Raw genomic sequence first — 26553 nt, forward strand, 5'->3', positions numbered from 1 at the left:
TTGTGTAGCACTCGTTTTCTTTTTTGAATTTTGACTGCATAAACCTATACAAATATTTCAAGATTGTTATATCAGATGTCTACTGCGATGTCCGTTTTATATACTGTACACATTAACATGGCATCAAAACATCTCACAACTGGCATTTAAAGAAGGAAGCATACTCTGGAGTGTGAATGTATATATCTATTGGCCTGAATGGTGGACTGCGACATCTACTCCAAAAAACACAACTGCAGTTCCATCAAAACTTTATCCTGCACGTGTGCACAACCCGACTGAAATACAATAAGGCCTTTTCTACGGCTAAGAACTGGTTTGGTTCTTCGGGGATGAACCAGTGGTGAGTGTTTCCACCGAGAACCAAGTTGGTTCCGAACTGTAAAAGTTGGTTCGGGATTGGAACCACAAATTCCTTGTTTTTGCAGTGAACCGTGGAACTGAAATGGGGACAACGGTTCTGGTTCAATCTGGTGGAAACGCAAGTCTGTTCCCGGCCGGTTAACAGAAACGAACCAAGGTTCGGTAAATGACACCGCCATCATTGGCCTGATTACAGATAATAATGAGAACTGGCAACTGAGAGGAAGCGAGAGACTTGACATGGCGGTGTCAGGATAACAAAACAATCAAAGAAAAAAAAGTCAGACACATTAGAAATGTCAAACAGACATAAGACTCCAGCACAAAAGGTTTATTCAGAAACATTAATTCACAACCCCTTAAATCATACATGGGCAACTGGTGGCCCGGGGGCCACATGCAGCCCCCACCTTTAGTCAATGCGGCCCTCAGGTCAGAATACTGAATATATTATTGATTTCAGCAGTTACAATTGCAAACATGAACTGCTTAAATTCTGTCTATATTAGTAGCTTAATGACCACTAGTATAGTAGTATTAAAATGTATTTTTTATGTCCAATGTATTTGTAATCAGGTTCATAAAGTTAACATGAGTATATAAATACATGCATTTGAAATTAAATCAAAATGTTACATTTCAGGATTCCAATTAAGAAATAACTAAAAATAATTCAGGATTCCAAATTAAAAGAAGCAAAAATAGCCGATCTACAAGCTCAAAATGCATCGCAGCGCGATGCGTTTTGAGCTTGTAGATCGGCTATTTTTGCTCGATTGTATGCAATACTAGAATGGCAAAGTAGGATGTAGCAATATGCAATGTGGCCCTCTGGAGTGAAGGTGGAAATATAGTGGCCCTCGCCATCATCAAAGTTGCCCACCCCTGCCTTAAATTAAGAGAGACTTGGACGATCCGAAGCAAAGCAACAGAACCCCCATACAACTTCTTCCCACAATATTTTTAACCACAATGACGGTGCCTGAACAATGCAAAGCATCATGAGAGAACACATGTAAGACTGCGATTCTATTCGTTTAAGTCAGGTCGTCCAAAAACATTGCCAAACTGGTGGTACTTCTAGCAACAAAGAGCCAATGTCACCAGTCCAAAGGAAAAAAAAGGGAAGACCAACAGTAGACGTCCAATTCATACTGAAGATTCAGACGAAGACTGCAATTCTGTTCATCTAAGTCAGGTCATCCAAAAAAATGGCGAAAAAAAATACCATCAGAAGAGACACTTTTGCCTTTTTTGCGGCGAACCACAGGCAAAAATAGCTAGACATATGGAGCGACGGCATAAAGAAGAACTGGAGGTGGCTAATGCACTCATGTATGCAAAGAAGTCGAAGGAGAGGAAGGCTCAGCTGGCCCTGCTTAGAAAAAAAGTTAATCAGGCAAATAACATTGAAACTATCAAGGAAGGCAAAGGGGTAATGGTTCCTTGTAAACAAGAGAGCGATGCGAAGACAAACTTTCGTCATTATGCACATTGTATAGGGTGCGGTGGTTGTTATAAAAGGAAGTTCATGTGGAAGCATGCTAAACGCTGCACACTAGCCCGGGAGATTCGCAGTACAATGTCTGTAAAGACACAAATCCAGGTTCTCTGTGCTGGTGGTCAACCAGTACCTAATACTGTGAGGAAGAAGCTATGGAATCTTGTTAATACAATGAAGCGGGATGACATTTCCCATGCTGTCAAAGGAGACGCATACATTCTGAAGGTTGGAGAAAAATTGTTTAACAAACAGCGTGACACTCCCACACAATCTAATAATGTTCGGCAACTCATGCGGGGACTGGGGGATCTGCTGATCCACGGGCGGACGATGACCCCCGTAAAAGAGGTTAAGGATTATGTCCATCCACAACATTTTATGCACTTTATCGGTGCTGTCTATGCAACAGCTAAGTATGTAGAAGAGACAAACAGATTTGGGAAACCCTCACTGGCATTAAAGTTAGGAATGCACATGCAGAAAGTAGCTGATGTCTTAGAGGCTGAGGCCCTTTCGTCACAGAACAATGATTTGAAGCAGTCTGTCCAAGGATTCAGACAACTGTACAGTCTTTGGTGGAATGAACTCGTCTCTTCTGCTGCTCTTGAAGAGCTTAAATGGAACAAGCCTAAGATACTTCCGTTGGCAGAAGATGTAAAGAAAATTCACATCCACATGAGTGAAAAGCAGAAACACTTCTATAATGAGCTTTTGGGAAACAAACCCATGACTGAGAGAAAAATAATTTGGAGCAATCTTGCCAAAGTCACTCTGGCACAGGTGATCCTTTTCACCGGTTGTTGGTTCTGACTCTGCCTCAGTACTAGATTCTTCCGAAGCCCTTGGCTTGTAAGTGCGGTCACTCCCATCGCAGGTAGTTTCAGAGTCCATGTCTTCGGTCAGCTACAACAGAAACACAGATGTTTGTTACCGCAGTTACATAAGTCAAGAAGCAGAAACATTAACAACCTTTAAAAATATTTAAGATCTTTTGAAGTGGGGATGTAGATGAAGCTCATCCATAGCCAATGTTTTTTTTACTACCTACAGTAAAAGGTGTACAGCCAATTTGGAGAGTCAGGCAACAGGACAGGGATGGAGTCTTGGACAAGCAAGTTCAGTAAGAGATGCCATTCCATCCACTGAAACCTTCCTCAGAATCATATTTGTAAGATATTTAGTTTAGTAAGATATTTAGTATCTTACTCAAATTGCCCGTCCGACAAAATTAAACCAAATCTGTTTGACTACCTACTACCTACTAACTACTACTGCAGACGGGCAAAGCTTAGAGTATAGATAAGTAAACCGTACAACCATACTTCAAAAGATCTGAACTATCCCTTAACTGTTCTGCTGCCCTTGACGACGCTCACCGTCAGTGAAAGGGTTAACACCATGGCGCGGTTGACGGCGAGGACTGTCAATCTTACTGTATATACAGTAAAGATATTATTATCTATATTATATAGATGGTAACTGAGCTGAATGAAGTAAATGAGTTCAGTACCTTGTGCGCTACGCTGCGTCCTCTGCTGCGAGTCCTAGGCCGGAACCTTGAGCGTCTGTGCGGCCGGCTCTTGGCACTGGTTCTGTCCTCGCTCTGAGTACTGCGACTGGACACTGACCTTGACCGTGAATAGACACTGCGGCCGTTATCCCTGTACAATTGACAATGTAGGCATTAGAGCAGACACCTTAGTGCAGAACAACTTACTACATGCTATGGTAATTAACCCATTTAGGCCTAGAATTATTGACTGCTTTAACCAGTGAAAAATAGCAGATATACAAGCTCCGCGCTGCGAGCTTGTAGATATTTAAATCATAAAATACTGTGAAAATAAAGATAAACGGCTTTGGTTCATTATACCAGTTTCAATTACATTTTATGTGTAGTGCAATCCACCTCCCCAGATGGCTATCTTGCACACTTTACAGAAAGTCTCTAGGTTATCATATTGGAAAATCGCAGATTCACATATGAAATCGTGTGGTGTGTACCTGGAGCCATCTCCAGGACTGAAGCTGCGGCTTAAAGAGCGCCGGCGGCTGTTGACACTGGTTCTTTCCTCACTCAGTCCCTTAAACCAGGAAACTGACCTGGAACGTGAACGGCCACTGTTTGTCTGGTCCCTGTACAATTGACAATGTAGGCATTAGAGCAGACACTCACTCCTAATGCAGAGTGACTTAGTACATGTAGAGGAAAGTAAAACAATTAAGCTAAAACATAAGTAATCATAGTCAATGTACAACTACTGCTAACCTGTCTTTACTGGGGCTGCATCTCTTAGGGGGACCATTGTTGTGGCTGGTGGGCATCAATACACCCTTTCTGTAATGACAACAGGTTTTAACGTTAGCGGTGAAAAATTATGACAGTGTATCGTGACACAAATGCATGGTGTAGTGTTACTGTGTCACTAAAACACGTTTTAAAAGTCTGGAATAAAGTAACTTGTTTAAGAAATCAGCAGTCTGTACTGTCACTGTACTATTGCAGACCCCCAGTTGAAAACAAGATGGACCTCCACAAGAGAAGATTTACGGCTTAAGCAGTGATTCTCAAGCATTTTAATTTGCCCCAGTTTGAAATCCATTGAGCTACGGACCCCCATTTAATGTAATTTCTATCTCTGTGACTCTTATTTATTTAGTATAATCAATTTGAATGTAACTTCGAGTGTACAAATGGAACCAAATGGACTCACGGTTCCATTCCATTTGCACACTCTCAGAGTTACAGAGCGATAAGGTTCCATTTGATTCGTAACTATCCATCTATCTGGGGCCCCCTGGACCCTACTTTGAGAACAATGTGGACACAAAACTTTATCCAGGGGTTCTAGAGAGTTACTACAGGGGCCACAAAATCTTTGTGTGATGTAACCTTTTTACATCTACCCCTTGTACCCTAGCGTCCCTCCCTATTCTGAGGGGAAAATTTGCCATACATATAGAAAAGATCTACAAGCTCACACTAGTGAGAGGCGTTGGGCCAGCACTACTACAACGACATGTGTGTACCTGTTCTGTAGGTGACGAGGGGGGGCGGAACCAAGCAGCCCGCCGGTCAGCTCGCTCCCTCCTCTAGGAGATGCAGATGTCTGCACAGAAAACAAATGCAACTGTTGACAGGGGTCACCAACATGTCCGTACGTGGACAGATGTGTCTGTGACAAGACTTGGCCTCGTCCGAGGCACAATAATAAAAATCAAGACATTTTCTCCCAAATATGTTATAGCCAGACTGATGCATCGTGAGTGTTTTGAGCTTGTAGATCAGCTATTTACACTTTTTGTATTAGTCACTTTTTTGGTCAATGAAAACTGGTCACATTTTAGTCTAGTTTTAGTCATTGACAATAAAGGGTATGGGTTGTCATTTTACAATAAAAAAGCAAGATTAGCAGATCTACAAGCTCATCACAGAATCTCACTTTGCCACCCAACTACTAATGAATGCATTCCAGATAAGATGCATGTTCTGATTGAGTTTGCATTTATATATGTTTATATGTATGTTTATTCATATGTACTTGTAGAACTGGAGAGCTTCCCCTCCACTAAACCCCTGCTCTCTACAAGTTGTAACTCTGACAGTGTACAAATAGAATCAAATGGACCCTAATGGGTGCATTTGGTGCCATTTCTACACTGTCAAGAGTTAAGGGGAGACCTTGAAATGTTAAGTTTGAGAAACGTTATTTAGGGCAGTGGTTCTAAAACTTGAGGTCAACCACACACAAACTGCAACATCAGATAGCAACTAGCAGCCTAATTGCCATACACATAGGTTAACATGGTTGAGATACTATTAGGAAAATAAATGCCTTTACAAAGTCCATTTCACTCCAAACAACATGAACACGGTGGCACTGTGAATATAGGTACATAGCAAAGCCTTCTAGGTGGATTCCATGCACACAGTAACAATAAACAGCTTTTGAAATCTCAACCAAAAATGACAGTGAAAGCAGTGCTTTGCTATCGCAATGCAACCTAAACACACTGTAACTATATGAACACAAGCACAACTCATTTTGAACAGTTGCTCATGATTGCAGGGAGCATGGTAAAACTGAACGTTTGTCCCAAAAGTTGTGTTTCATTACTGCTAAGTACAGCGTGCTGTGTATGCCAATTCAACAGCATGGAGCCAGCTTGAATGAAACACTTTAAACACGTTGTGGAAACGAACATTAGGCACAAATTGATTGCACTTTCAATTTTTAATTCATCTTACCTTACAGCTGTCCGGCAAAATGTTTTCTTTGTTGACTGAATAAAACACACAAGGCATCATGTTGTCTGACGAAAAGAACGCTGTGTTTGTGTGACTGCTCAGTGCTCACTCTGCACCAGCTGCTTCTACACAATCAACTCGACAATGACGGTGGGGGAGGGGAGGTATGGGCTGCTGCTCAGTGCTCTGTCTGCGCCAGGTGCTTCTACCACACAATCAACTCGACACTGACAGTGGGTGGGGGAGGGGAAGTATGGGCTGCATGCAGGCTCGCAGAGAGACAGCCAACACTAGAGATGGGATTTATGGCTCTTTGAAGTGAGCCGTCCTTTCAAAGAGCCGTTCAAAAGACTGGCTCATTTGAGTTACTAGTTACTTTGTAGATTTTGATTATAATAATTACAAATAACTTCAACCCTATATACATTTATTTCTGACATACATAGGTACATACCTGCCATTTGAAAATAGCCGAACTACAAGTTCAAATGATTTTTCTACATTTTACTCATTGGAAAACCTGTGAAACAGGACATTCTGCATAATAAATACTTTCTACTATTGGTACTTTGTAGGCTACTTTAATTATATTTTGATACCTTCTACTATTGGTACTTTGTAGGCTACTTTAATTATATTTTGATACCACTTTTACTCAAGTATATTAACATTCCAACCTTCTACTTGTGCACCACATGTTCATTAGAAAGGAACGGTTCCCTATACTGCGAACCGGATCCCATCGTTCATTTCAAAGAGCCGTTCAAAAGACTCGATTCGTTCGCGAACGTCCCATCTCTAGCCAACACCGTTTTTTCTTACCAGTTGGTTTTAAGACATGGTTCTCAAACCTTTTGGGTCAAGGCACCCCATAAATAGTTGTTTCAACCAAGATAATACCCTTTTTGGTTACTTGGAACTGACTGAAAATGACTTTGTACTTCAAGTTTAAAAGTATGTAAAATAATACTGTCCATAATTATAGTCTAGTATCCAGGTATGGATCCCATGCACCTAAGAGGAACATTTTTTCATTCATTTAGTGGCAGGACATACATTTCTCTGTGTCAATGAGTGAGTAAAATAAATAAACAAGTCTGCATTTCTCAACACAACAACATTATTCTGGTTGACTAAAGGAGTACATTATGCCAGTGGTTCTCAACCTGTGGGTCGGGACCCCCAGAGGGGTCCCCAAATTATTTTTGGGGGTCCCCAGTAGTTTAGCTAAATGTTAACATTGTTTTCTCACTCAAAAGTAAACAGACCAACATACAGTAGTAGTAGTAAGTGTATAGAGGGTATCTGCACATTTCTAAAGTGACAATTTAAGGACTTTAAAGATCTTTTTAGTACCTCTGGTCAAACATTGGTCAAATTGTCAAATATTAGGGAGAAATTGTGAAAATAGCCGATCTACATGCTCACCACACATGCTATTTTCAGAATGGAATAGATGGGGTCAAACTAAACGTAATGCCAACTCCTACAATTCCAAGTGCTCGTCACGGTGGGGGGTCCCCCGTTCAAATATGATTATTTTGGGGGTCACGGCCAGAAAAGGTTGAGAACCACTGCATTATGCTACCAAAATGAACACATCAGCTGGTAGAAATGTGACTATTGGAAGCTACTTAGCTCCAGCCAAACAATGTAGGAGCCTGTGACAGATCACAGGACACCAGTCTGTGTGTCATGTGCCTACAGCAGGGGTGCCCAAAAGGTAGATGGTGATCTACCAGTAGATCACCAAGGGTGTGCAGGTAGACCACATGACATGCCTCTAGAAATATATAATTAAAATATAAAAACAAATGGTCAATATGACATCAAGAAGGCCTGTCAGCTCCCTTCATAGCTTCTAAAGTAGGCAAACCTCCAATGCAATGCTTTGTTCAAGAGTCAGTAGCATTACAAAGAACCCCAAATCCTACCACTTCCATACAGAATGGGATGAAGACATTTCCCCCAGTATTTCCCATTTATTTCCCCCTTACAGTAAGTTTGTTCGTCTAAAATGTAACGCCAGTGCTGCTATTCCAAAGCCCCCCTCAGGCCCTCAGCTGAAACATTTTGGATGGGTAGATCATGTTGAGCTAGTCATTTTAAAAGTAGATCTCACGTTAAAAAAGTGTGGGCACCCCTGACCTACAGTATATTATACAGGAGAATTGATAACCCTGCACTCACCTCCATTTGTATATGTTGTTATATGTTATGTTTGTTATATGTACATGAGATGACTGACAAGAGTATCACCCACAGAGCAACCAGTGTAACAATCATTTAACTTTCTGGACAGGTCATCCATATATAAAAATATATAAATTGCCTAACCCCATTACTGACCTGGAAAGGCTCAGAGATAGAATTGCCCCATTTCACTTGAAACGTCTGCTGTAACTGGCCTATAACAATAGGCCAGGAATCTGACCAGAAATCTTGGAACCCCTCTATCAATCAGTTTCATAAATAACTTGGCATGGTTTATTTTATCAAAAGCCTGACTGGCATCAATAAAACACAAAAATAAAGTAGAATTCTGGCTATTTTATGTCAACCAGCTCTTTTAAGGCATAGATACATAGGTCAGTGCTGTGTTTACTTTTAAATCCAAACTGATTGTCTGCAGTGTGAACATACAGCTCCAAAGTTTATTAATTTAAAATTATTCTTTCCAATATTTTAGATATGACACTGGCAAGGGCAACAGATGCTATTTAGCTTCCCAGCCTTATCTTTGAGGACTGGCACCAACAGCACAGACATAATAGACTGAGGCAGGACACCATGAATCATGAGACCTGTGAAACACATGGCAAGCAGTGGACATAGCCTATAGCTGGAGTACCTAAGGCAGACCCGGGCATTATAAGGCCCAGGGGCCACATGCGGCCCTTTGGCTGACTCTAACCGGCCACCTGACAGGTTAGTAGGGAATAAGAAAATGACTCTGACCGGCCACCTGACAGGTTAGTAGGGAATAAGAAAATGAAGTTGTTTCTAATGTTATCTTATGTTCTAAATTTGCTTCCCTTGTTTCAACAGTACGTCACTTGGAGTTACTGTAATTTAGCTTTGTTTCATATTGAGCATCATGTCAAGTTATTTGAATCAAACAGCACACTGAGATGAGCTGCCAACTTTAATGTAATTTGGACATTGTTGCAAACTTAAAATACCATAACATCTGGAATAATATAACATAATGAATGTTTATTGAAATCGTCTCTATTTTTAATTAGCATGTAATGTCTATCTACCTGTAGTTTTGGGGGAAATTTGGGGGACTGACTACTGAAATTTCAAGCATCATCGTCAGCATGGCTAAATAGAAAACATCTCCATGCATGGCCCCAGTTACTCTCTCTGCATGATGTACAGTATGTGTTCCAGAAGCAGGAGGTCTACATGTGCAGCAGGCTGGCCTTTGTTTGCCTATACGTGAAGCGTGTTGTTGCAGACTGGAGGTCAATGCTTTGTTCACACAAGTGTTAAATTGCTCTACTTCCTGATAGGAATCATTGCTAATATAGTGTTTGTTCAATGACAGTGAATAGCTCAATATTGTGATAGCAGGCCTAATCGTTGCTAAAAAGTGTTTGTTAAAATGTAACAAACACTAGTATGCTCAGTCTATAGCAACGACTACTATCATGATATAGAGCTATTCACTGTTATTTATCAGTTAAATAAACCCTGAGAAGGAGTGGGAATGGATTATTGTAATGATAAAATGTAATTACCGTATATATAATGTATAGGCTATTATAATACTAGGAAGACGCCTGAGGGCGGGAAGCGACGCACGAATGTCACATTTGCGCGACCACAGGTCGCAGTTTACTCAGTCGCGGGGAATCTATTAGTGTAGAGGTCAGGTCCATGTATAGAGAAGTAGTAGTAGTATGATCCAGTGCCCATGTTGCCATGACAACATATTCATTGTAGAAATGTCCATTTATGTAGATCTCAGTAGTATCTTTCTGCCTGTATCCCTTGTATGTCCATATGTGGAGATAAAAGAGCTACAGGCTTTATGTTTTATGTTTTATGTTTATGTTTTATGTTTATTAAAGGATCCCCATTAGAGACTCATGAATGAGCCTCTAGTCTTCCTGGGGTCCTGAATCAGGCAAATACAATACAAATATACAATTAAAAAATAAAAATACTTAATGCTTAATCCCAGACTGTCTGTCTGGGGTTAGACAATAAACTCCATATTTGGGTATCGGTCTGACAGGCATTTTCAGCTGACAATGTATGTATGGAGATGATTGCCCATAATGGAGGTTTCGGTTTATTTTTGACTGGCATTTTCAGCTGACAACATATGTATGGAGATGATTGCCCATATATGGAGGTCTCAGTCTGTCTGTGTCCCATTTATGCCCATATATGGAGATCTTGGTATCTTCCTGCCTGTAGTCCTTTTATGTCCATATATGGAGATAAAAGGGCTGTCTGTCTGGGGTTAGACAAAATAATTCAGAGTGACGTCAGTGACGTCACAGTCACCATGATGATGTCATATGGGCTGCCAGACACTTGTTACGATGAGTCAACATGATGATATCATCAGTATTCCTGGCACATATATGGAGTAGGGCTGCAACTAACTATTATTTTCATAATCGGTTAATCGGACGATTATTTAAACGATTAGTCGATTAATTGTATTATGGCACTTATTTAGCTCCTCATAAATTTGAATTTTAGGTTATTTTAGAGGAAGTTCTAACTAACAAAACTACATTAAAGATGAACAATTCATTGAAAATTGCCAATTAAGTTATTATTCAAAAAGAGACAAAAAAAAGAGACACATTTATTAGTTTTTTCATTCTATATATTTTATGTTCTTCAATGTAGATGTATCCTTCAATGGCATTTACCAAACACACAGGCGCTAGTCTCACTGCAATTGCATAACTTGACCAGGCAGATTTGCACTTCAAAATTCTACACACACCAGTAATTAAAATATTAAGTTCGCCAGATGGTCCTAAGTAGGACACACACAAGAAAACACACACTCGAAATTCTACACACACCATTCTACACACACCAAATGTAAAAATGACTCCTTTTTAGGACCATATATAAAAATGCCTCCTTTTTAGGACCATGCCAATTTCAACACCAGGCATGTTAAAATGACATTATCTATCTGTTATAGTGGTCAAACCTACTTAGGACCATGATTTTGGTCCTAACTTGGTCAACGGTCCTAATACGGAAGGTGGTTTTCTTAGTAACGGTCCTAAGTAGGTGAGTAATGTAAGAACACACACACACACACACACACACACACACACACACACACACACACACACACACACACACACACACACACACACACACACACACACACACACACACACGCACTCGCACGCACACAATATGTTAATATGTCACACAATGCAGCTGAATTGCTAAGGCCAGAGTGTGCTTGCTGACTATGTTGTAAAGAGTCAAGAGTCATATATATATAGCAACACTTGGAATCAACAGAGCAGTGTAATGAGTTACAGGCCGCCCCAGTGGAGGCAGTGCATTGTCAGAGATATTCAGCATGGGCGGCAGACTGCTTTTATTACATTCCCCCATACTATATGTATACCTATATATACAGTACATACATACAGCCGGCAGTCACACATGTGGGCCTGCACATAATAATGAAATAAAGGTCTGACTTAAAGGTCAGTTTTCTTCAAGGAGTGGTCATGGAAAGTGTTTTCCACGAGAGCAATCTCCTTCAGACCCACCCAACCACCCACACACACGCGCGCGCGCACGCACGCACACGCACAGTTTCTGAATGAACAGCCCTTCATTGCTCTCTCCTCTCACCAAAGTGCACAGCTGATGATAGCTCCTGACAAATAAACCGGAGTGAGTTTCTGTTTTGAAGTTCCAGTTAATGGCTGTGTCTCATACGGTCGTGATGAGTCCATTCAGTCACTTCCCTTCCTACCATTCCAGCAGAATACACATCACATTATCACACACACACACACTCACGCACGCACGCACACACGCACACGCACGTACACACACACACACACACACACACACACACACACACACACACACACACACACACACACACACACACACACACACACACACACACGCACACGCACATGCACACACACACCCACACACCAGCGCTCCGCTGCTCGGTATTGACTGTGTCTTATCTTCTAATTGGAAAAGCAGATAGAAGCAGAGCAGGCTGAGTGAAAACACACCTAGTAATCAACTCTCGCTCAAATACTAAAACCCATTTCACGGATCAATGTTCCCTTTCTCTCCTGGCAGGCGTGCGTGAGCCTGTCACCTGGTCAGTCAGTCAGTCAATCAGCCTGTCTGTCTGTCTGTTTCGAGCCCATCATTACATTCTTCTTCACCGCTCTCACGAAAGTGAACACAGAACAGAACACTATTTCCACGATGATCTGCACTAATGAACTAACCCCAGATGTATCCGTTTAAATTAACTTGAGAAACGCGGAAATTCCAAAGCCACTCAGGTCAATCCCATAACGGTAGAGAGAGGGGTGTGTGAATCACCAAGTTTCTTCACAAAACAATATCATCATTGATTCTTCAAATTCAATATTTGGTTTGATGTTTGCCAATATCACACTTTTTTCCGACAACACAACAACAATTATATTTATTCCCCATGACGGACCCACGATCAAAATAAGATGACATTGTATACCCAGATACCATAGTAAGCATTGCAATCCAACTATTTCCTTGTGTGAAATTCAAACGTGCAAAAAGCGTGTGTATCTATTCTGCATCTAGCATGAGGTGGCCAAATACATATCATTTGGGAGGCCCTTGACATGACAAAGTTTGAGAACCACTGATATACGTGTAGCAACATACGTTTTTCAGAAAACTGTTAGGATTTAGAAGACATTTGTAGAATCGGCCTATATCAGCGGTTCTCAAACTTTGTCATGTCAAGGACCCCCGAAATGATATGTATTTAGCCGCGGACCCCCATCTCAAAATCTTTTGTTCCGGGGACCCCCAGAAGCAAAGATTTGAGTTAACGATTTTCCCTCTGAATTTGGGTCTTGCCTCATGCTAGATGCAGAATAAATACACGCTTGCAAAACTCATGGTTAACTTTGCTGAAAGAAATCATGCTCCGTGGAAGGGAGGAGACACATTGTGACGGCCATCATCCAGAATGCTGCCAGTGTTTGGGTTTGTGAAGTCACTGTCTCTTCCCTCAGTGAGGCTTGGAAAGCATCTGTCATCTACAAAGCTGCAAAGCTGCCTGATGGCTGCCAAAAAGCAGGCATCACTTAGGGAAAGAAAGGACCTTGTGTACTGGAAGGAAGTGGAAGTTAAGTTTGAGATTGACAAGCGTGAGCACGCCGTGGGATTTTCAATTCAAAACTGTTCCTTTTCGCAGAATAAGTGCTTTGAAATATAATGAAGATCTGAATCAATCAATATTTTTTACGTTACGTTTTGCATTCACAGGATTGGATCATTGCCCATTCCAGATTGCTGAATCATAACAACTCTAGTATGTCCTCCCAATCAAATGAAAAGAGCTGCTGGAACAACAGAAAAAATAAATATATAATGATAAAAAAGAAATGTTGCTTAGAAATAAATGTATAGATGGGACGTTTCCATTCACAGCAATGCTGTGCTTCCCTGTCACACATGGATGAGTAATCAATCCATAGGGGCCTCTGTGACATTCAATACGAAGATGCATTGGTTACGCTATGTATAGCAAGTGTCATCAGCAATGTACGTGGGCGGCCATGAACACAGAAGCAGGCCACTTATTACCTACAGTACCTACCCGTACCTATCTCCTCTCTCCTCACTGCTTGCCATCGTGCTGCATATGAAACGGATAGTTCACAGTACACCGTACTAAAGTCCTCTTTTCTCTCTCAGAACCACCAGAGACGTGTCCAGGATGGTTTTTCCATTAATCATACTGTACCACTTTCTCATCCCTCACTGGTCCATCAACGATCACTGTCCTGGCAGTGTCCATTCATGACAGCTCTATATCCTCAGTGAATAAGCGGAGGCGGAGGGCAGGGGGGGCTCAAACTGACTGATTACTCAGCTATCAGCGTGGACACTTGGCCGTGACCTCTTATGACTGTTGATGGGAGATTAATCGTATGGGCTGGGCCATTAATCACCGCCGTTGTCAGAGCACTGCTGCTAACTATAGTGGACCTGCGTGCGTGCAAACGGTACAAGTGGAGGTGAGTGTACTTGGCTCACCCTTCCAGCCGGACGTCGGGCAGGGTCCGGTTGAGGGCGATCATCTCAGAGGCCATGAGGTTGAACTGGTTGATCTTGAACATCTCCTTCATCTTCTCCTGGCTCTCCTTGGGGATCACCACCGGCTTGCCCCCCTCGCCAGGCCCGTCCCGCGGCCTGACCAGGGCATCTATGACACATACGCGCACGCACGCACGCACGCACGCACGCACGCACGCGCACGCGCGCGCGCGCGCGCGCGCACGCACACACACACACACACACACACACACACACACACACACACACACACACACACACACACACACACACACACACACACACAGGGTTTTGAGTGAGTGTGTGTGCTGTTGTGTACATGCATGCGTGTCACAGTGCAAACAGACACACACTGCACATGTATGGAGGACTGTACAGCACCTTTTCCCAAAAACTGGGTCGGGGACCCATTTGTGGACACATTTTTATGGGTCAGATAATTTTTGTTTCTTACATTTTGGTTTTAAGATTTTCATAAAAAAAGAAAAAAGCAATGATCTTTCCAAGTAATCTAACTAATTAGCGAATGTCTCTCCGTCCGGTGTCCGCTGTCTGACCGTCTGCATGCTGACATCACTGATACTAAACAGTGTGGCCACCATGGTAACAGCCGCATGCTGAAACAATGCCCATATTTGGAGATGATGTCCGCTGTCAGTCTGCATGCTGACATCACGGATAATAAACAGTGTCGGCACCATGGCTGTCTGTCAGCATGCTGACGCCATACTCTAACATCACAGACTGATACAACAGGGTATTGCACAACTGGACATCAATGGTGACAGTTCTGCCCAACGGGCACCGGTCTGAGTTCTCCAACATTACTTTTGAGACTCCTACATTCAATCCCTATTCCCTCATATACTGTGAGTGTACATAGTATACATACCCATCGGGCACAGGACTAGTTTCGTTAATAAAGCAAAGAGAAATCTAAGAAATTCCATAAAGTAGATAACAAGTGTTGATCTGCTATTTTCACTAGTTTGGGTCCTGCGCAATTTTTTTCAAATTTCTCTTTTGGGTCTTGAGCTAAAAGGTTTGGGAACCACTGTATACTGTCTACATACGTGTGTGTGTGTGTGTGTGTGTGTGTGTGTGTGTGTGTGTGTGTGTGTGTGTGTGTGTGTGTGTGTGTGTGTGTGTGTGTGTGTGTGTTTGTGTGTGTGTGTGTGTGTGTGTGTGTGTGTGTGTGTGTGTGTGTGTGTGTGTGTGTGTGTGTGTGTGTGTATTCCCTCACCTTCTCTCCCCGGCAGTCCTCTCTCCTTCTTGTCGTTGTCACACTTGTTGCACTCGCTGAAGTAGAGCAGGATGAACATGTCCAGCATCACCCACACCAGGGAGGTGACCAGCACCACCTTACAGTAGGCAAACCTCCTCATCCTGGGGAGAGAGAGAGATAGAGAGACATAGAGTTAACACCAGAGAGTTGACCAACACCACCTTACAATAGGCAAACCTCCTCATCCTGGGGAGAGAGAGAGATAGAGAGACATAGATAGCCGCGTCTCAAGTCCTTACATTTTTCCTATTTCCTTCACTTGTTTCCTATTTCCTTGGTTGTAAGTCCCGCCCACCGAGGAAGAATGTAGGAAACGAGAATGAGGAGAGAGGAAAGAAGGAACGTTTGGTTTTAGAGAAGTGAGACGCACGTCTGTTATGCGACGCCCATTTCTGATGACAACAACACAGCTGACACTCCCTATGCAAAACACGTGAAAACAGCTGGATCTGCTGCCGCCGTGTGGAAAAGATGAGGCTGTGCCAGCATCTGTCACATAATAACAACATTGACATCGCACTTATCAGGCAAATATTGATAGTGGTCTTTAATGAAGCAATCGTGTTTTATAAGCTTATTGTTTTTGTGATATACGTGAATTAAAGTAACTGGTTCGTATGAATATGCATTTTGTATTTTATTTTGTGCATATTGGCCTACACAAGTTCATTTATTTTATTGACATGCCGACCAGAATGCTCAACTCAGCAGCTGGATAAATAAAAGCCTGGGTTTTCACTCGTCATGCTGCTCAGCTGGCAAACACTTCCTGGTAAGAATCATCAAGGTCTCCTTCGTCCTGATGCCTCCTGTTCCTAATTCCTATTTCCTTCAAGCAGGAATAAGAGACTTGAAACGAGGAACAAAATGGCCGACCAAATTCAACTTCCTGTAGGAGGTAGGAATTAGGAAATAGGACCATCAGAATAAGGACTTGGGACGCGGCTATATCTATCTATACTATAATTTTGCGAATGTCTGTCTGAGTGAGTGAGTGAGTGAGTGTCTGTCTGTCTGTATGAAACAGCGTTTCTCCTCGGTGGCTGGAGCAATTGATCTGAAATCGCATCACCATCAGCATATGAACACACCTGACATAACTGTGAAGCCCGTTTGTCACTTTCACAAATCGTATGCTGTATAATAGCATTTTTATGGTGTATCTATATCTATTTAGCCTACAGTACCTTTTGTGACCACACATGTTAAGGGAGGGGCGCTGTTGTTCAGGCCATGCACAATCACACACAAACCCACACACACACACACACACACACACACACGGGGGGGGGGGGGGGGTCCTGGCCCTGTTACAGATGTTGTCCAAAAAACATGCAGATCGGTACACAGTATCTCTGTAGCCGTTAAATGGAACGGGTATTTCTTACATTGATGCTCCTACATATTATCATGCAAGCACCAGTTAAAGTTACTTTCCATCCCTCATATACTGTATGCACAGTGCACATCCCATAACCCACACACTGCACATCATTTTGGAGCTCATATCTTTGAACGGGTAAGGGCTAGTTAGAGTTAACACCAGAGAGGTGACCAGCACCACCTTACAGTAGGCAAACCTCTGCATCCTGGGGAGAGAGAGAGGGAGGAGGGAGGGAGATGGAGAGGGAGAGAGAGAGAGCGAGAGAGAGAGAGAGAGAGAGAGTCAGCGTTAAGAGAGTGCTATATTAAAGCTCCCATCCATGTCTGTGTAATATGGAGCCCTGAGCTGCAGACACAATCGCAGGCTTTGCCAAAGCTCTGCAGAGGGGTTCTCACTCTCTTCTCTTCCCTCGCTCCAGTGGAGTACATTTTGAGGTATTTGTACTTAACGCAAGTATTTCCTTTCTTTCTCTCTTTTTTTCTTTTTCCTTTATTTATTCAGGGGAGCCCATTGAGAGCAAGCTCTCTTTTTCAAGGACGCCCAGCACATAAAACACAATAAAAGCAATGAAAAGCAAAAAGCTAATTTCCAATTTCCGATAATTACTCGCGCCAGCATAGTGCGCATTCTGCGCAAGTACTGATTCTGCGCAAGTACTGCGTTCGGCTGCGTGTGTATGTAGCCTAGGTATGTCGTGTCTGTGTGTGTATAAGCCCAATCAGGGACCAGCATTTCTGGCAACGTCATCGTTAACAGCCAATGAGGGACCAGCATTCCTGGTGATGCCCGTGGTGATGTCACTGGAATCGCCATTGGTGATGCCAGGGGTGAGTGCACCTCAAGAAGGCCATGCAAAACTAGAACTGCACTCGAGGTGCCAACTTGCACCTTGTGCAAACGTTGGCACCTCGACAGAGTGCAGTTCTAGTTTTACTTCTACTCCACTACATCTCGGATCCAAATATTGTACTTCTCTCCACTACATTTACTAGGAAACTTTAGTTACTACTTACTTTGCAGATATAAATTATTTTATATCTTCATAATTATCTTTTTTATGCCTTGGCTGTTTGAAAATTGGCAATTTACAAGCTCACAACTTGTCGCGAATAGCTTGTAGATTTGCTATTTTCAAACATTTTGATGCCAACACTTTTACTCAAGTACATTTTGAATTCCGGACTATTACTTGTAACAGAGTATTTCTACAATGCAGTATTGACACTTTCACTTAAGTGAAACATTTGAGTACTTTATCCATCACTGCTCTCTATCTTCTCTCTCTCTCTTCTCATCCTCTCTGGCTCTACGCCCGAGCATCTTCTCAACTCCTCCACCTGTCTTTCCTTCCTTCCGTCTGTCTGTCTGTCTGTCTGACTCCAGCCTCTTATCTGCCGGCTTGTTATCGGCGTCTCGCTAAAGGTCACCTTGACAGTTTTCAGAGAGAGGAGAGCAGAGCGCCCCACGAAGCGAACGTGCCATTTCGTTTTTCGTCATCTTGAGCATGGGCTCCAGAAGAAACAGGCAGGCGGGAGGAGGGCTAGAGATTAGCTTCGCACGCCAAGACCTTTATTGACACATCAGACACCGCGTTTCGTCTCGCAGGTGTAATACAGTCGACAGAGCTGCAGCATGGCTGCCTAAAGGGTGATGGGTCATTTATATGTAGTTAGGTGCCAGTGAAAATAGCGCGACACGCACGCACGCACGCACGCACGCACGCACGCACGCACGCATGCACACACGCACGCACACACACACACACACACACACACACACACACACACACACACACACACAGCCCTGCAGTGTACCATTCCGCATACACGTTGACAAAAAGTCAACCCCCCCCCCCCCCACACACACACACACACCTGTGTGCTAAAATGCATGCAGCCACCAACTTGGATGAAGGCGCTCACACAACACAAAAACAGATGCACACACACACACACACACACACACACACATACACACACACACACACACACACACACACACACACACACACACACAGCGGAGAGAGGGCTGTGATAGTAATTGCTTTTCTTTGGCAGCCAGCTAGCCCATTTAGACCGGGAACGCAAAATGCGTTTCTACCTTTCAGGCCGGGAACGCAAAATGCTGTTTATCCATTCAGACCGGGAACGCAAAATGCGTTTCCTGTAGTTTTTACCCTCTTCTGGTCTCGTGGCCAATGAAATGCATCAGAAGGCGATGACGTATGCTTCCCTGACTACCGCAAAGCATGCTGGGATTTTTTTTTTTTTGCTTACATAACTTTATTTGTCGGAGAATCCCAGTGCAGCTACTCATAGCGGCGAAATGGAAGACGCATTGAGCGAAGGCAAACCAGGCCCGCTGGAATTGGCATTGTTATTGTTATGTGATATGTTTGAAAACAACGACGACGATGATGAAGAAGTGTTTCGTGGATTTTATCAGGACTGGATAACTTTTCACGGACGCACTTTGACACGGCTAGTTTCAGAGACCCGACTCTTTGCAGCACAGAGTCAACCCCAAACTCCAGAACAACAGAGGTAATAACACTTATAAAATGATTATGATGATATGGTTCATTCATTCACATACACAGGCGCACACACACACGCGCATATAATAATAATGACAAATGTCGCTCGCCAGATTTACCGTTAAATGGAGCTAAAAACAAGAATTGACACAGTCAATATGCAATCTGGGTACATGCGATGAAGTTTCAATATTGAGCTGGGTGCTCGTAAGAATTGAAATATTCAATATAAAGGCTGGTGGATTGTTGTTTCTTGTCAAAGTGGTGGCCTATGGTGTAAGGCCTATGGTGTAAGGTCTCAAATATTTGCTAATTATGTTTCTATGTGCTACATAGGCTGAGAAATGTATTTTTTATTAGACGTTTTATAAGATTTATTACAATATTTGAGTTTGCAGATTTTTTTTAAAAGAATGATAAAGGTCTGGACCATGACAAGTAATTTCCCATGAAAGCCAAAGGTGTAAGCTATCAAACAGTTTTGACATTTTATTTCTAGCTGCTACAGAGGCTGAGAAATAAATGTTTTAGTAGACGTTGACACCTCTGTGAAGTTTTCCATAAAATCTCAGGTTTTAGGGGTATTTTTCCAATCGGCCATAGGTTTTTAAGGCTTTTTTCCAGGCGGACTTAGGTCTAAATGGGCTAGAGTCAGACACTGCCACATTAAAATTCCTCTGCACCCCTCTCTGTTCTCCTCCACTTCTATTTCTCCCTCTCAGCCTGCGTCTCTCTGCCTCCATGATCCCTGGGGTTGCAGCAGCACAGCCAGCGAGGAGAAAATTAATTTAGCCATGGTGATTTTTCTTCTGCGCACTTGAGCCAAAAAAAAAAGAATGAAAAATATGTTTGTACAAAGCTAGGCTGGCATAACGTCGCTGCCAAGAGAGGACAGAGTATCACACGCCCGTGGCAATTCCAAATGCCATCTGATAGGAAATCCTCTTCAATGGAGCGTCTCGCACAGCAAAACAGAGAGCAGATCTGTTTGCTCAAGACTTTGGGTTCTTCCCCTGACTTTGGTTCCTGGACAACGCAGAGGGGAGGAGGGGGGAGGGGGGGGGGTCATCATCATGATTAGAGCCCAACCAAAGACACATTCCTTTGATATGATCCTGAATGTTGATTACAGATGTTTTGTGAAAAAGTGCAACATCAATTCTAATCTATAAAGAAAACAGATTTGATTACTGTAGGTTTTCAAACATAGACAATTAAAACACAGCCACTCTACAAGCTTAAAATGCATTACAGAAGATCTGCTTTTTCACCTATAGACTTTCACCTATACAGTGGTAACATGCCCAAAATATGGACGCTAGCTTGATAGTGGCAAAAAATAAGTTGTGCATAATTGCTGATATCAATGTCAAATGTCAAGTCAAATAATGGCTGAGCCACGGCCAGACCAATAAATGGAGCTCATGCTCTTATCCACACAGCAGGCAGGGACACAGTAGCATGTCTAAGGACACTGCAAAAAGTACAGGATGGTCTTCCTAAGATCCTGGTCGAAACGTTGTTCTTTGCATGTTAAATCTATTTGGAGCAGCAGCTATCTGTGCAGACCTCTTTCATTCTTGATTCTTGGTTTATTATTTGTCCTGCACCACCAGCGATCCACATGGATGTGAGTAACAATTGCTTTTGAATCAGTAAATTCATTATGTACTGTAACTGTGGGTATGCATCCATCATATAAACCATTGTGCTCTTAGATAAACATACTGTAGCACCATGACATATAAACAAATAAATCATTCTGAGAGAGGGGATACAAGGACCTTACACTGTAATAATCAAGCTTCTTGCACTAAGTATCTGAAAATCAGAGGTGCATGCATGGTCAACAACCACTTTTAAACAGAAAACAGTTCATTTTTTCCCATGGTAGTCATGTAATGGTGTTGAAGTGTATGGAGTGCCTAAGTGTCTTTTATCATTTAAATGGTCACACAAAGGTAAACAGAAGACAGAAAAACAAGAATAAAACACAATGGAGTTAAAAAACAAAGAACCAAAATACCCTTTCCCTGGCCATACGTTTACATTTGAGGCATTTGGCCAATCCAGTGCCACTGGGTTGAGCCCTCATTTTAACTCACAAATGTAACCAAATATGTGTGTGATCTCTCTGTGAGGATGTGACTGTGCAGACAGAGGTTGGGACATGTCTACAAGCTGAAATACACATGTTGATGGAACTACTGCAGCGCTGGAACTAGGGATGGGACGATATGAACATTTCATATCACGATTATTGTGCGATTTACGATATTAACGCGATAATCAAACTATCCCCAACTTCCATTATCCTGGGGTGGAACATTTGCCCAAAAATTGCCGATCTACGCGACGTGAACAAACTAACCCTTACTCCTAGATCGGCAATTTTTTGGAAAAGAGATTTGGCAGAGGGTGAAAAAAAACTCTGTATCAAGTACCTATATTATAAGTACGTTTTACCAATAGAGGGTTTAAGTGGTAACAGATATGCAGCTCGGCAAATAAAAGGTGAATTGATCCCAGTGCATGACGGAGGACGATTCCACGATAAATGTAATCTCCACCATACGATATCGTGAGTGATTTTTTATCACGATAAACGACAATATCGCTTATCGTCCCATCCCTAGCTGGAAACTACCGTTACAGTATGACCTTTCCCGTTAGGAGACGGTGACTCGAATGACTTGGCCAACATCCATTTCTTCATTCATTTCCTTTTCCCCTTCCCAATAACCACCCTAAAACCTGTGTCTGCTTCTGTATTTCAATCCGTCGCCCCGTGACTAATGGATTATCTCACAGTTGTGGTACTACATTGGAAACATAGATACATCCAAGAAAACACAATTCACACGTAATCCACTACATCCACTTCATCGTAGTCCTCTATCCCAGGGATTCACAAATGCTTCCAAGTCAAGTCCAATATCCGTAGCCTGTGGCTGCTGCCTCGATATTGCAAAATTGTTCAACTCCCGCACACCCAGAAAATGGCAATATACTGTAGATCCAATCTATATAGATCCGATCTAGCTCACAGCACGATGCATTTGCAATGTTTGGGAAGATTAAACAACTTTTTTTTATTTTGACATGCCCAAAATAGCAATATTTCTTTCCAGCTGGCCACCCTGGCAGAACCTACTTTGAAAATATGTGGCCATGTATCTTCTCTGTAATCATGGGAATTATGTTGATAAATCTAATTAAACTACTTGTATGAATCTGATACTGTGTAACGCACATTGATCCTCAAAGATGCAGCTATCTATCTTATGTGGAGTGACTCTAAATGGTAAATGGTGCATTTATATAGCGCCTTTATTCAAGGCGCTTTACAGAGATTGTGCATTACATTCACCCATTCACACACTGAGGGCGGAGGAAACCATGCAAGGCACCAACCTGCTCACCGGGAGCAATTAGTTCAAAGTCTTGCTCAAGGACTCTTCGACACTAACTCTGGGGTAGCCCGGGATCGAACTGGGGAACCTTCGGGAATCCTCCGTGTTCTAAGACGGCAACACTACCGAGTGTGACGGGTCATTGACCAAAAGGTAGAAAAGGCGGCTTGCTGCAGTTCTGCAGTGTTGTTGTTGCCACCTGTGTGCGATAGCCACAGCACGTTCACACACGCAGGTGTTACTCCGGACAATCTGAAGTGAGAGCGTGGGCAGTTGAGGGCTGTTGCTATCTACCTGTCTGAATGTCTCCTTGAGCCTTCTCTTAACGTATGTTTTTGTGCGCTCCGTTGTTTTAATCTCACACTACAGGTGGCAGGCCTCTCATTTATCCAATTTCAGTCACTCCTCCTCAGCCCGGCTGACCTCAGCATTGTCCCTGGTTGTTGACTAGTTTGCACTGGCCTTGCTTAATCTCTTCATACCAACTAAAAAGAACATTGATAGTGGAAATAGCGTTGTGAGTGTTGTGAGCTTGTAGATCTGATATTTACATTTTTTTTGAAATGTTGGAAACAAACAAACAAAATAATTGTGATTATGTAAAATAATTGCGATTATGTAAAATAATTGCGATTAGACGATTGTGACAGGCCTACTGCACAGTGCACACTGCACACACACAGCATGAACAGATTGAAAGACAGACAGACAGACAGACAGACAGACAGACAGACAGACAGACAGACAGACAGACAGACAGACACACAGACACAAACACACACACACACACACACACACACACACACACACACACACACACACACACACACACACACACACACACACACACACACACACACACACACACACACTCTTGCTCAAGGAGTTGTGTCTGTGCGCTGTCAGTGTGCCATTTGATCAGAGGTGTGTAAAGGGGAGCAGACGGCTCAGTGAAGCGGCAGGAGGATTTATATGCACACATACATCCAGACAGTGAACACGCACTAGTCTCTGTGCTGGCCTCTATTCTCAGCCACACAACGCTCCACTAGCTGCATTTCTAATCGGGCATGGCAGAGGACACCTTAGGACTATGCTCACCCACAGAGCCGCCCTGGCACCCCTCCCCTCCCACCCCGTTCAGTTCATGAACAGGGTGTGTGCTTACGTGTGTCGCTTCAGCTTTATTTTCATGCCCTTGATGACAGGCTGTTTGTTAGCCAAAACCCTTTGCCGTTTCCATGAGGGGCTTTTACATTTGCTATGGAATTCTTTCGAACAACTTGAACCCTATATACTTGGTTGACCGTAGTCAACCAGTGTAATACTTGGTCCGCTCCGTTTTTCCCTCTACAACTACTCTCTCCACCGAAAACAGCCGATCTACAAGCTCACAAGGCACGCACCTACCTTCACAAAAGAGATCTTAAAATCTAAAGGGCAGAGTGCCCATTTGAGTGGACCTCACGACCTTGCCTCTAGGCCAAAGCTGAACTATCAATTTGGCACAGAAATCTCATCTATTTGGCAGATTGCAGAATGAACAGTATGGGTTTTGGTCACCCGGTGAATAGCCAATCTACAAGCTTACGACATGTCATTTGCGACACGTTGTGAGCTTGGCTTGACATTATCTGTTTTTCTCCAATGTTTGACCCAAATAGGGATGCTGCAGGTTCATGTGGCTTCGTCCCCTCCCCTCCCCCTTGACATCAAACTTGCAATATTCTCACTCAACTTCACTTCTCTCTCGCCCAATCCATTCTCCCCTACAAAGCCAAAGTGCAGTAACTACGTTTTTGGACACACAGACCTATTTGTGTATATAAAGGTCAAATTAGCCTTTGTGATTTTGGGGGATAAACAATTAGCTCAAGAACAGATATACAATCAGTGTAATATCACTTATATGCCGATGTCTCACCAGTTGGCTGACCAGTTGAAACACTTTTAAACCCATTTCTCAGCTAAAAACAATTAGCGCAGCGTAGTTACTGCACTTTGGCTTAGTAGAGCAGCATTAACATAGCAGCACATTCGCTCCATCTCTCTTTAAAGCTCCTTTCTCTTCCGTCTCTCCCTGCTTTAGCCTCTTTCTCGCTCTCCTCCCTCTCTGTCTTTGCTTCTCGGTGACGTCCTCCCCGGCCCCGGCCCTTTCAGGACTGGTTGCCATCACTACACAGCCCTCCACTTCTCCTCCACCCTCCCTCCTCCACCCCCGCCCCCCATGCACCTCCTCCAGGCAGCTCTCTTTCTCTTTCTCCTCTTCTCCACAGACTTAATCCCCCCTTTAGAGATTGCACAACCACTTGGCAACCCTTTAGCTAGGGCAAGAGGAACCAGAGTTTCACTGACTCACAATTTATGGAGCGCGTGTGAGGAGCCTCCCTTCTGGGATTATGAGTGCTTTAGAGAGAGCAAGAGAGAGAGAGTGAGAGAGAGAGAGAGAGAGAGAGAGAGTAAGAGACAGAAAGTGTGTGAAAAAGAAACAGAGAGAGTCAGAGACACAAAGAGAGAAAGTATGTGAAAGAGAGAGCCAGAGAGACACTGAGAGAGAGAGTGTGTGAGAGTGAGAGAATGAGATAAAAAGAAAGTTTATGAAAGAGAAAGCGGTAGACAGAGAAAGAGACATGGAGAGAGAGAGAGAGAGAGAGAGAGAGAGAGAGAGAGAGAGAGAGAGAATCAAACGAGTTGTGTGTTTCTCAAAGCTGAGCAAGTCTGTGCTAGTAATTCACATCCAAGACCTGTACAGACTCTCTTGCTATCTTTTATTTGCTCCGGCGTTACGTAGCCAAATTCAATTCTCATACGTAAAAGCTCTTTTCATTATTGCCACTGTGAATGAGAGCGCTTATGTAAAATCCATACTGCAGTCTGGTAGGACATTCAGCTGCGTGAGGACCGGAGATATCGACATAAGCCAGTGAGCCACCTTTCCTTCTTTCTGTTCTTTCTTATGTGGCCTTGATACTGTACAGTCAGTGATTTGCTGTAATTTGCTGAATAGGACCCCCTTGCCTCACATATCGTCACTGTCGGGCGGAAACCTTGTATCACCAAGGTTCAAATGTGTAAGTTTTTTCGTGAAGTAAAGCCCTGCTTCATCATACCGATCTACAAGCACACAACGCCTCGAACTGCGAGGTGTTGTGTGCTTGTAGATAAGCTATTTTCACTAGTTTAATTCATTTTTTAAAATGATAAATACAAAACGAACGGTTTTGGACATACAAGGTTTCCACTAAACGATGATAGGGAGAAGTCAACCACTTGTATGGAGTGGAGAAGCCAAAGCACTGTGGTTACAGCTACAGTACAGCTTCTTATCATGACCACCAGCCCGACTTACTGTATAGCTTAGCAATGTTTTATCCTATATTTTGTAAGAAGCTAAAGTAAAAAAAATGAATTGCTGATTTATTTTGTTTTTAACCACTGAGCTAATAGAGCCGGCCTGTTTGCTTTGGGGAGAAATAGAATGATGACCT

The 26553-nt window shown here is 42.9% G+C and overlaps 1 protein-coding gene across 1 annotated transcript in view; it reads right to left on the reverse strand.

Moving 5' to 3' along the window:
• galnt1 (UDP-N-acetyl-alpha-D-galactosamine:polypeptide N-acetylgalactosaminyltransferase 1) overlaps positions 1-26553 on the reverse strand; it is a 106844-nt gene that overhangs the window by 26936 nt on the left and 53355 nt on the right. The window contains exons 3-4 of the mRNA XM_080749057.1: positions 15691-15833; positions 14409-14577 (exon numbers count right to left, since the gene is read on the reverse strand). Of these exons, the coding sequence (XP_080605183.1) occupies positions 14409-14577; positions 15691-15832 (311 nt within the window). The 5' untranslated portion in view covers position 15833. The remainder of the gene's footprint in view (positions 1-14408; positions 14578-15690; positions 15834-26553) is intronic.

This window comes from Nannobrachium achirus (genome assembly GCF_963921795.1).
Source record: "Nannobrachium achirus genome assembly, chromosome: 2".
Lineage (NCBI taxonomy): Eukaryota > Metazoa > Chordata > Actinopteri > Myctophiformes > Myctophidae > Nannobrachium > Nannobrachium achirus.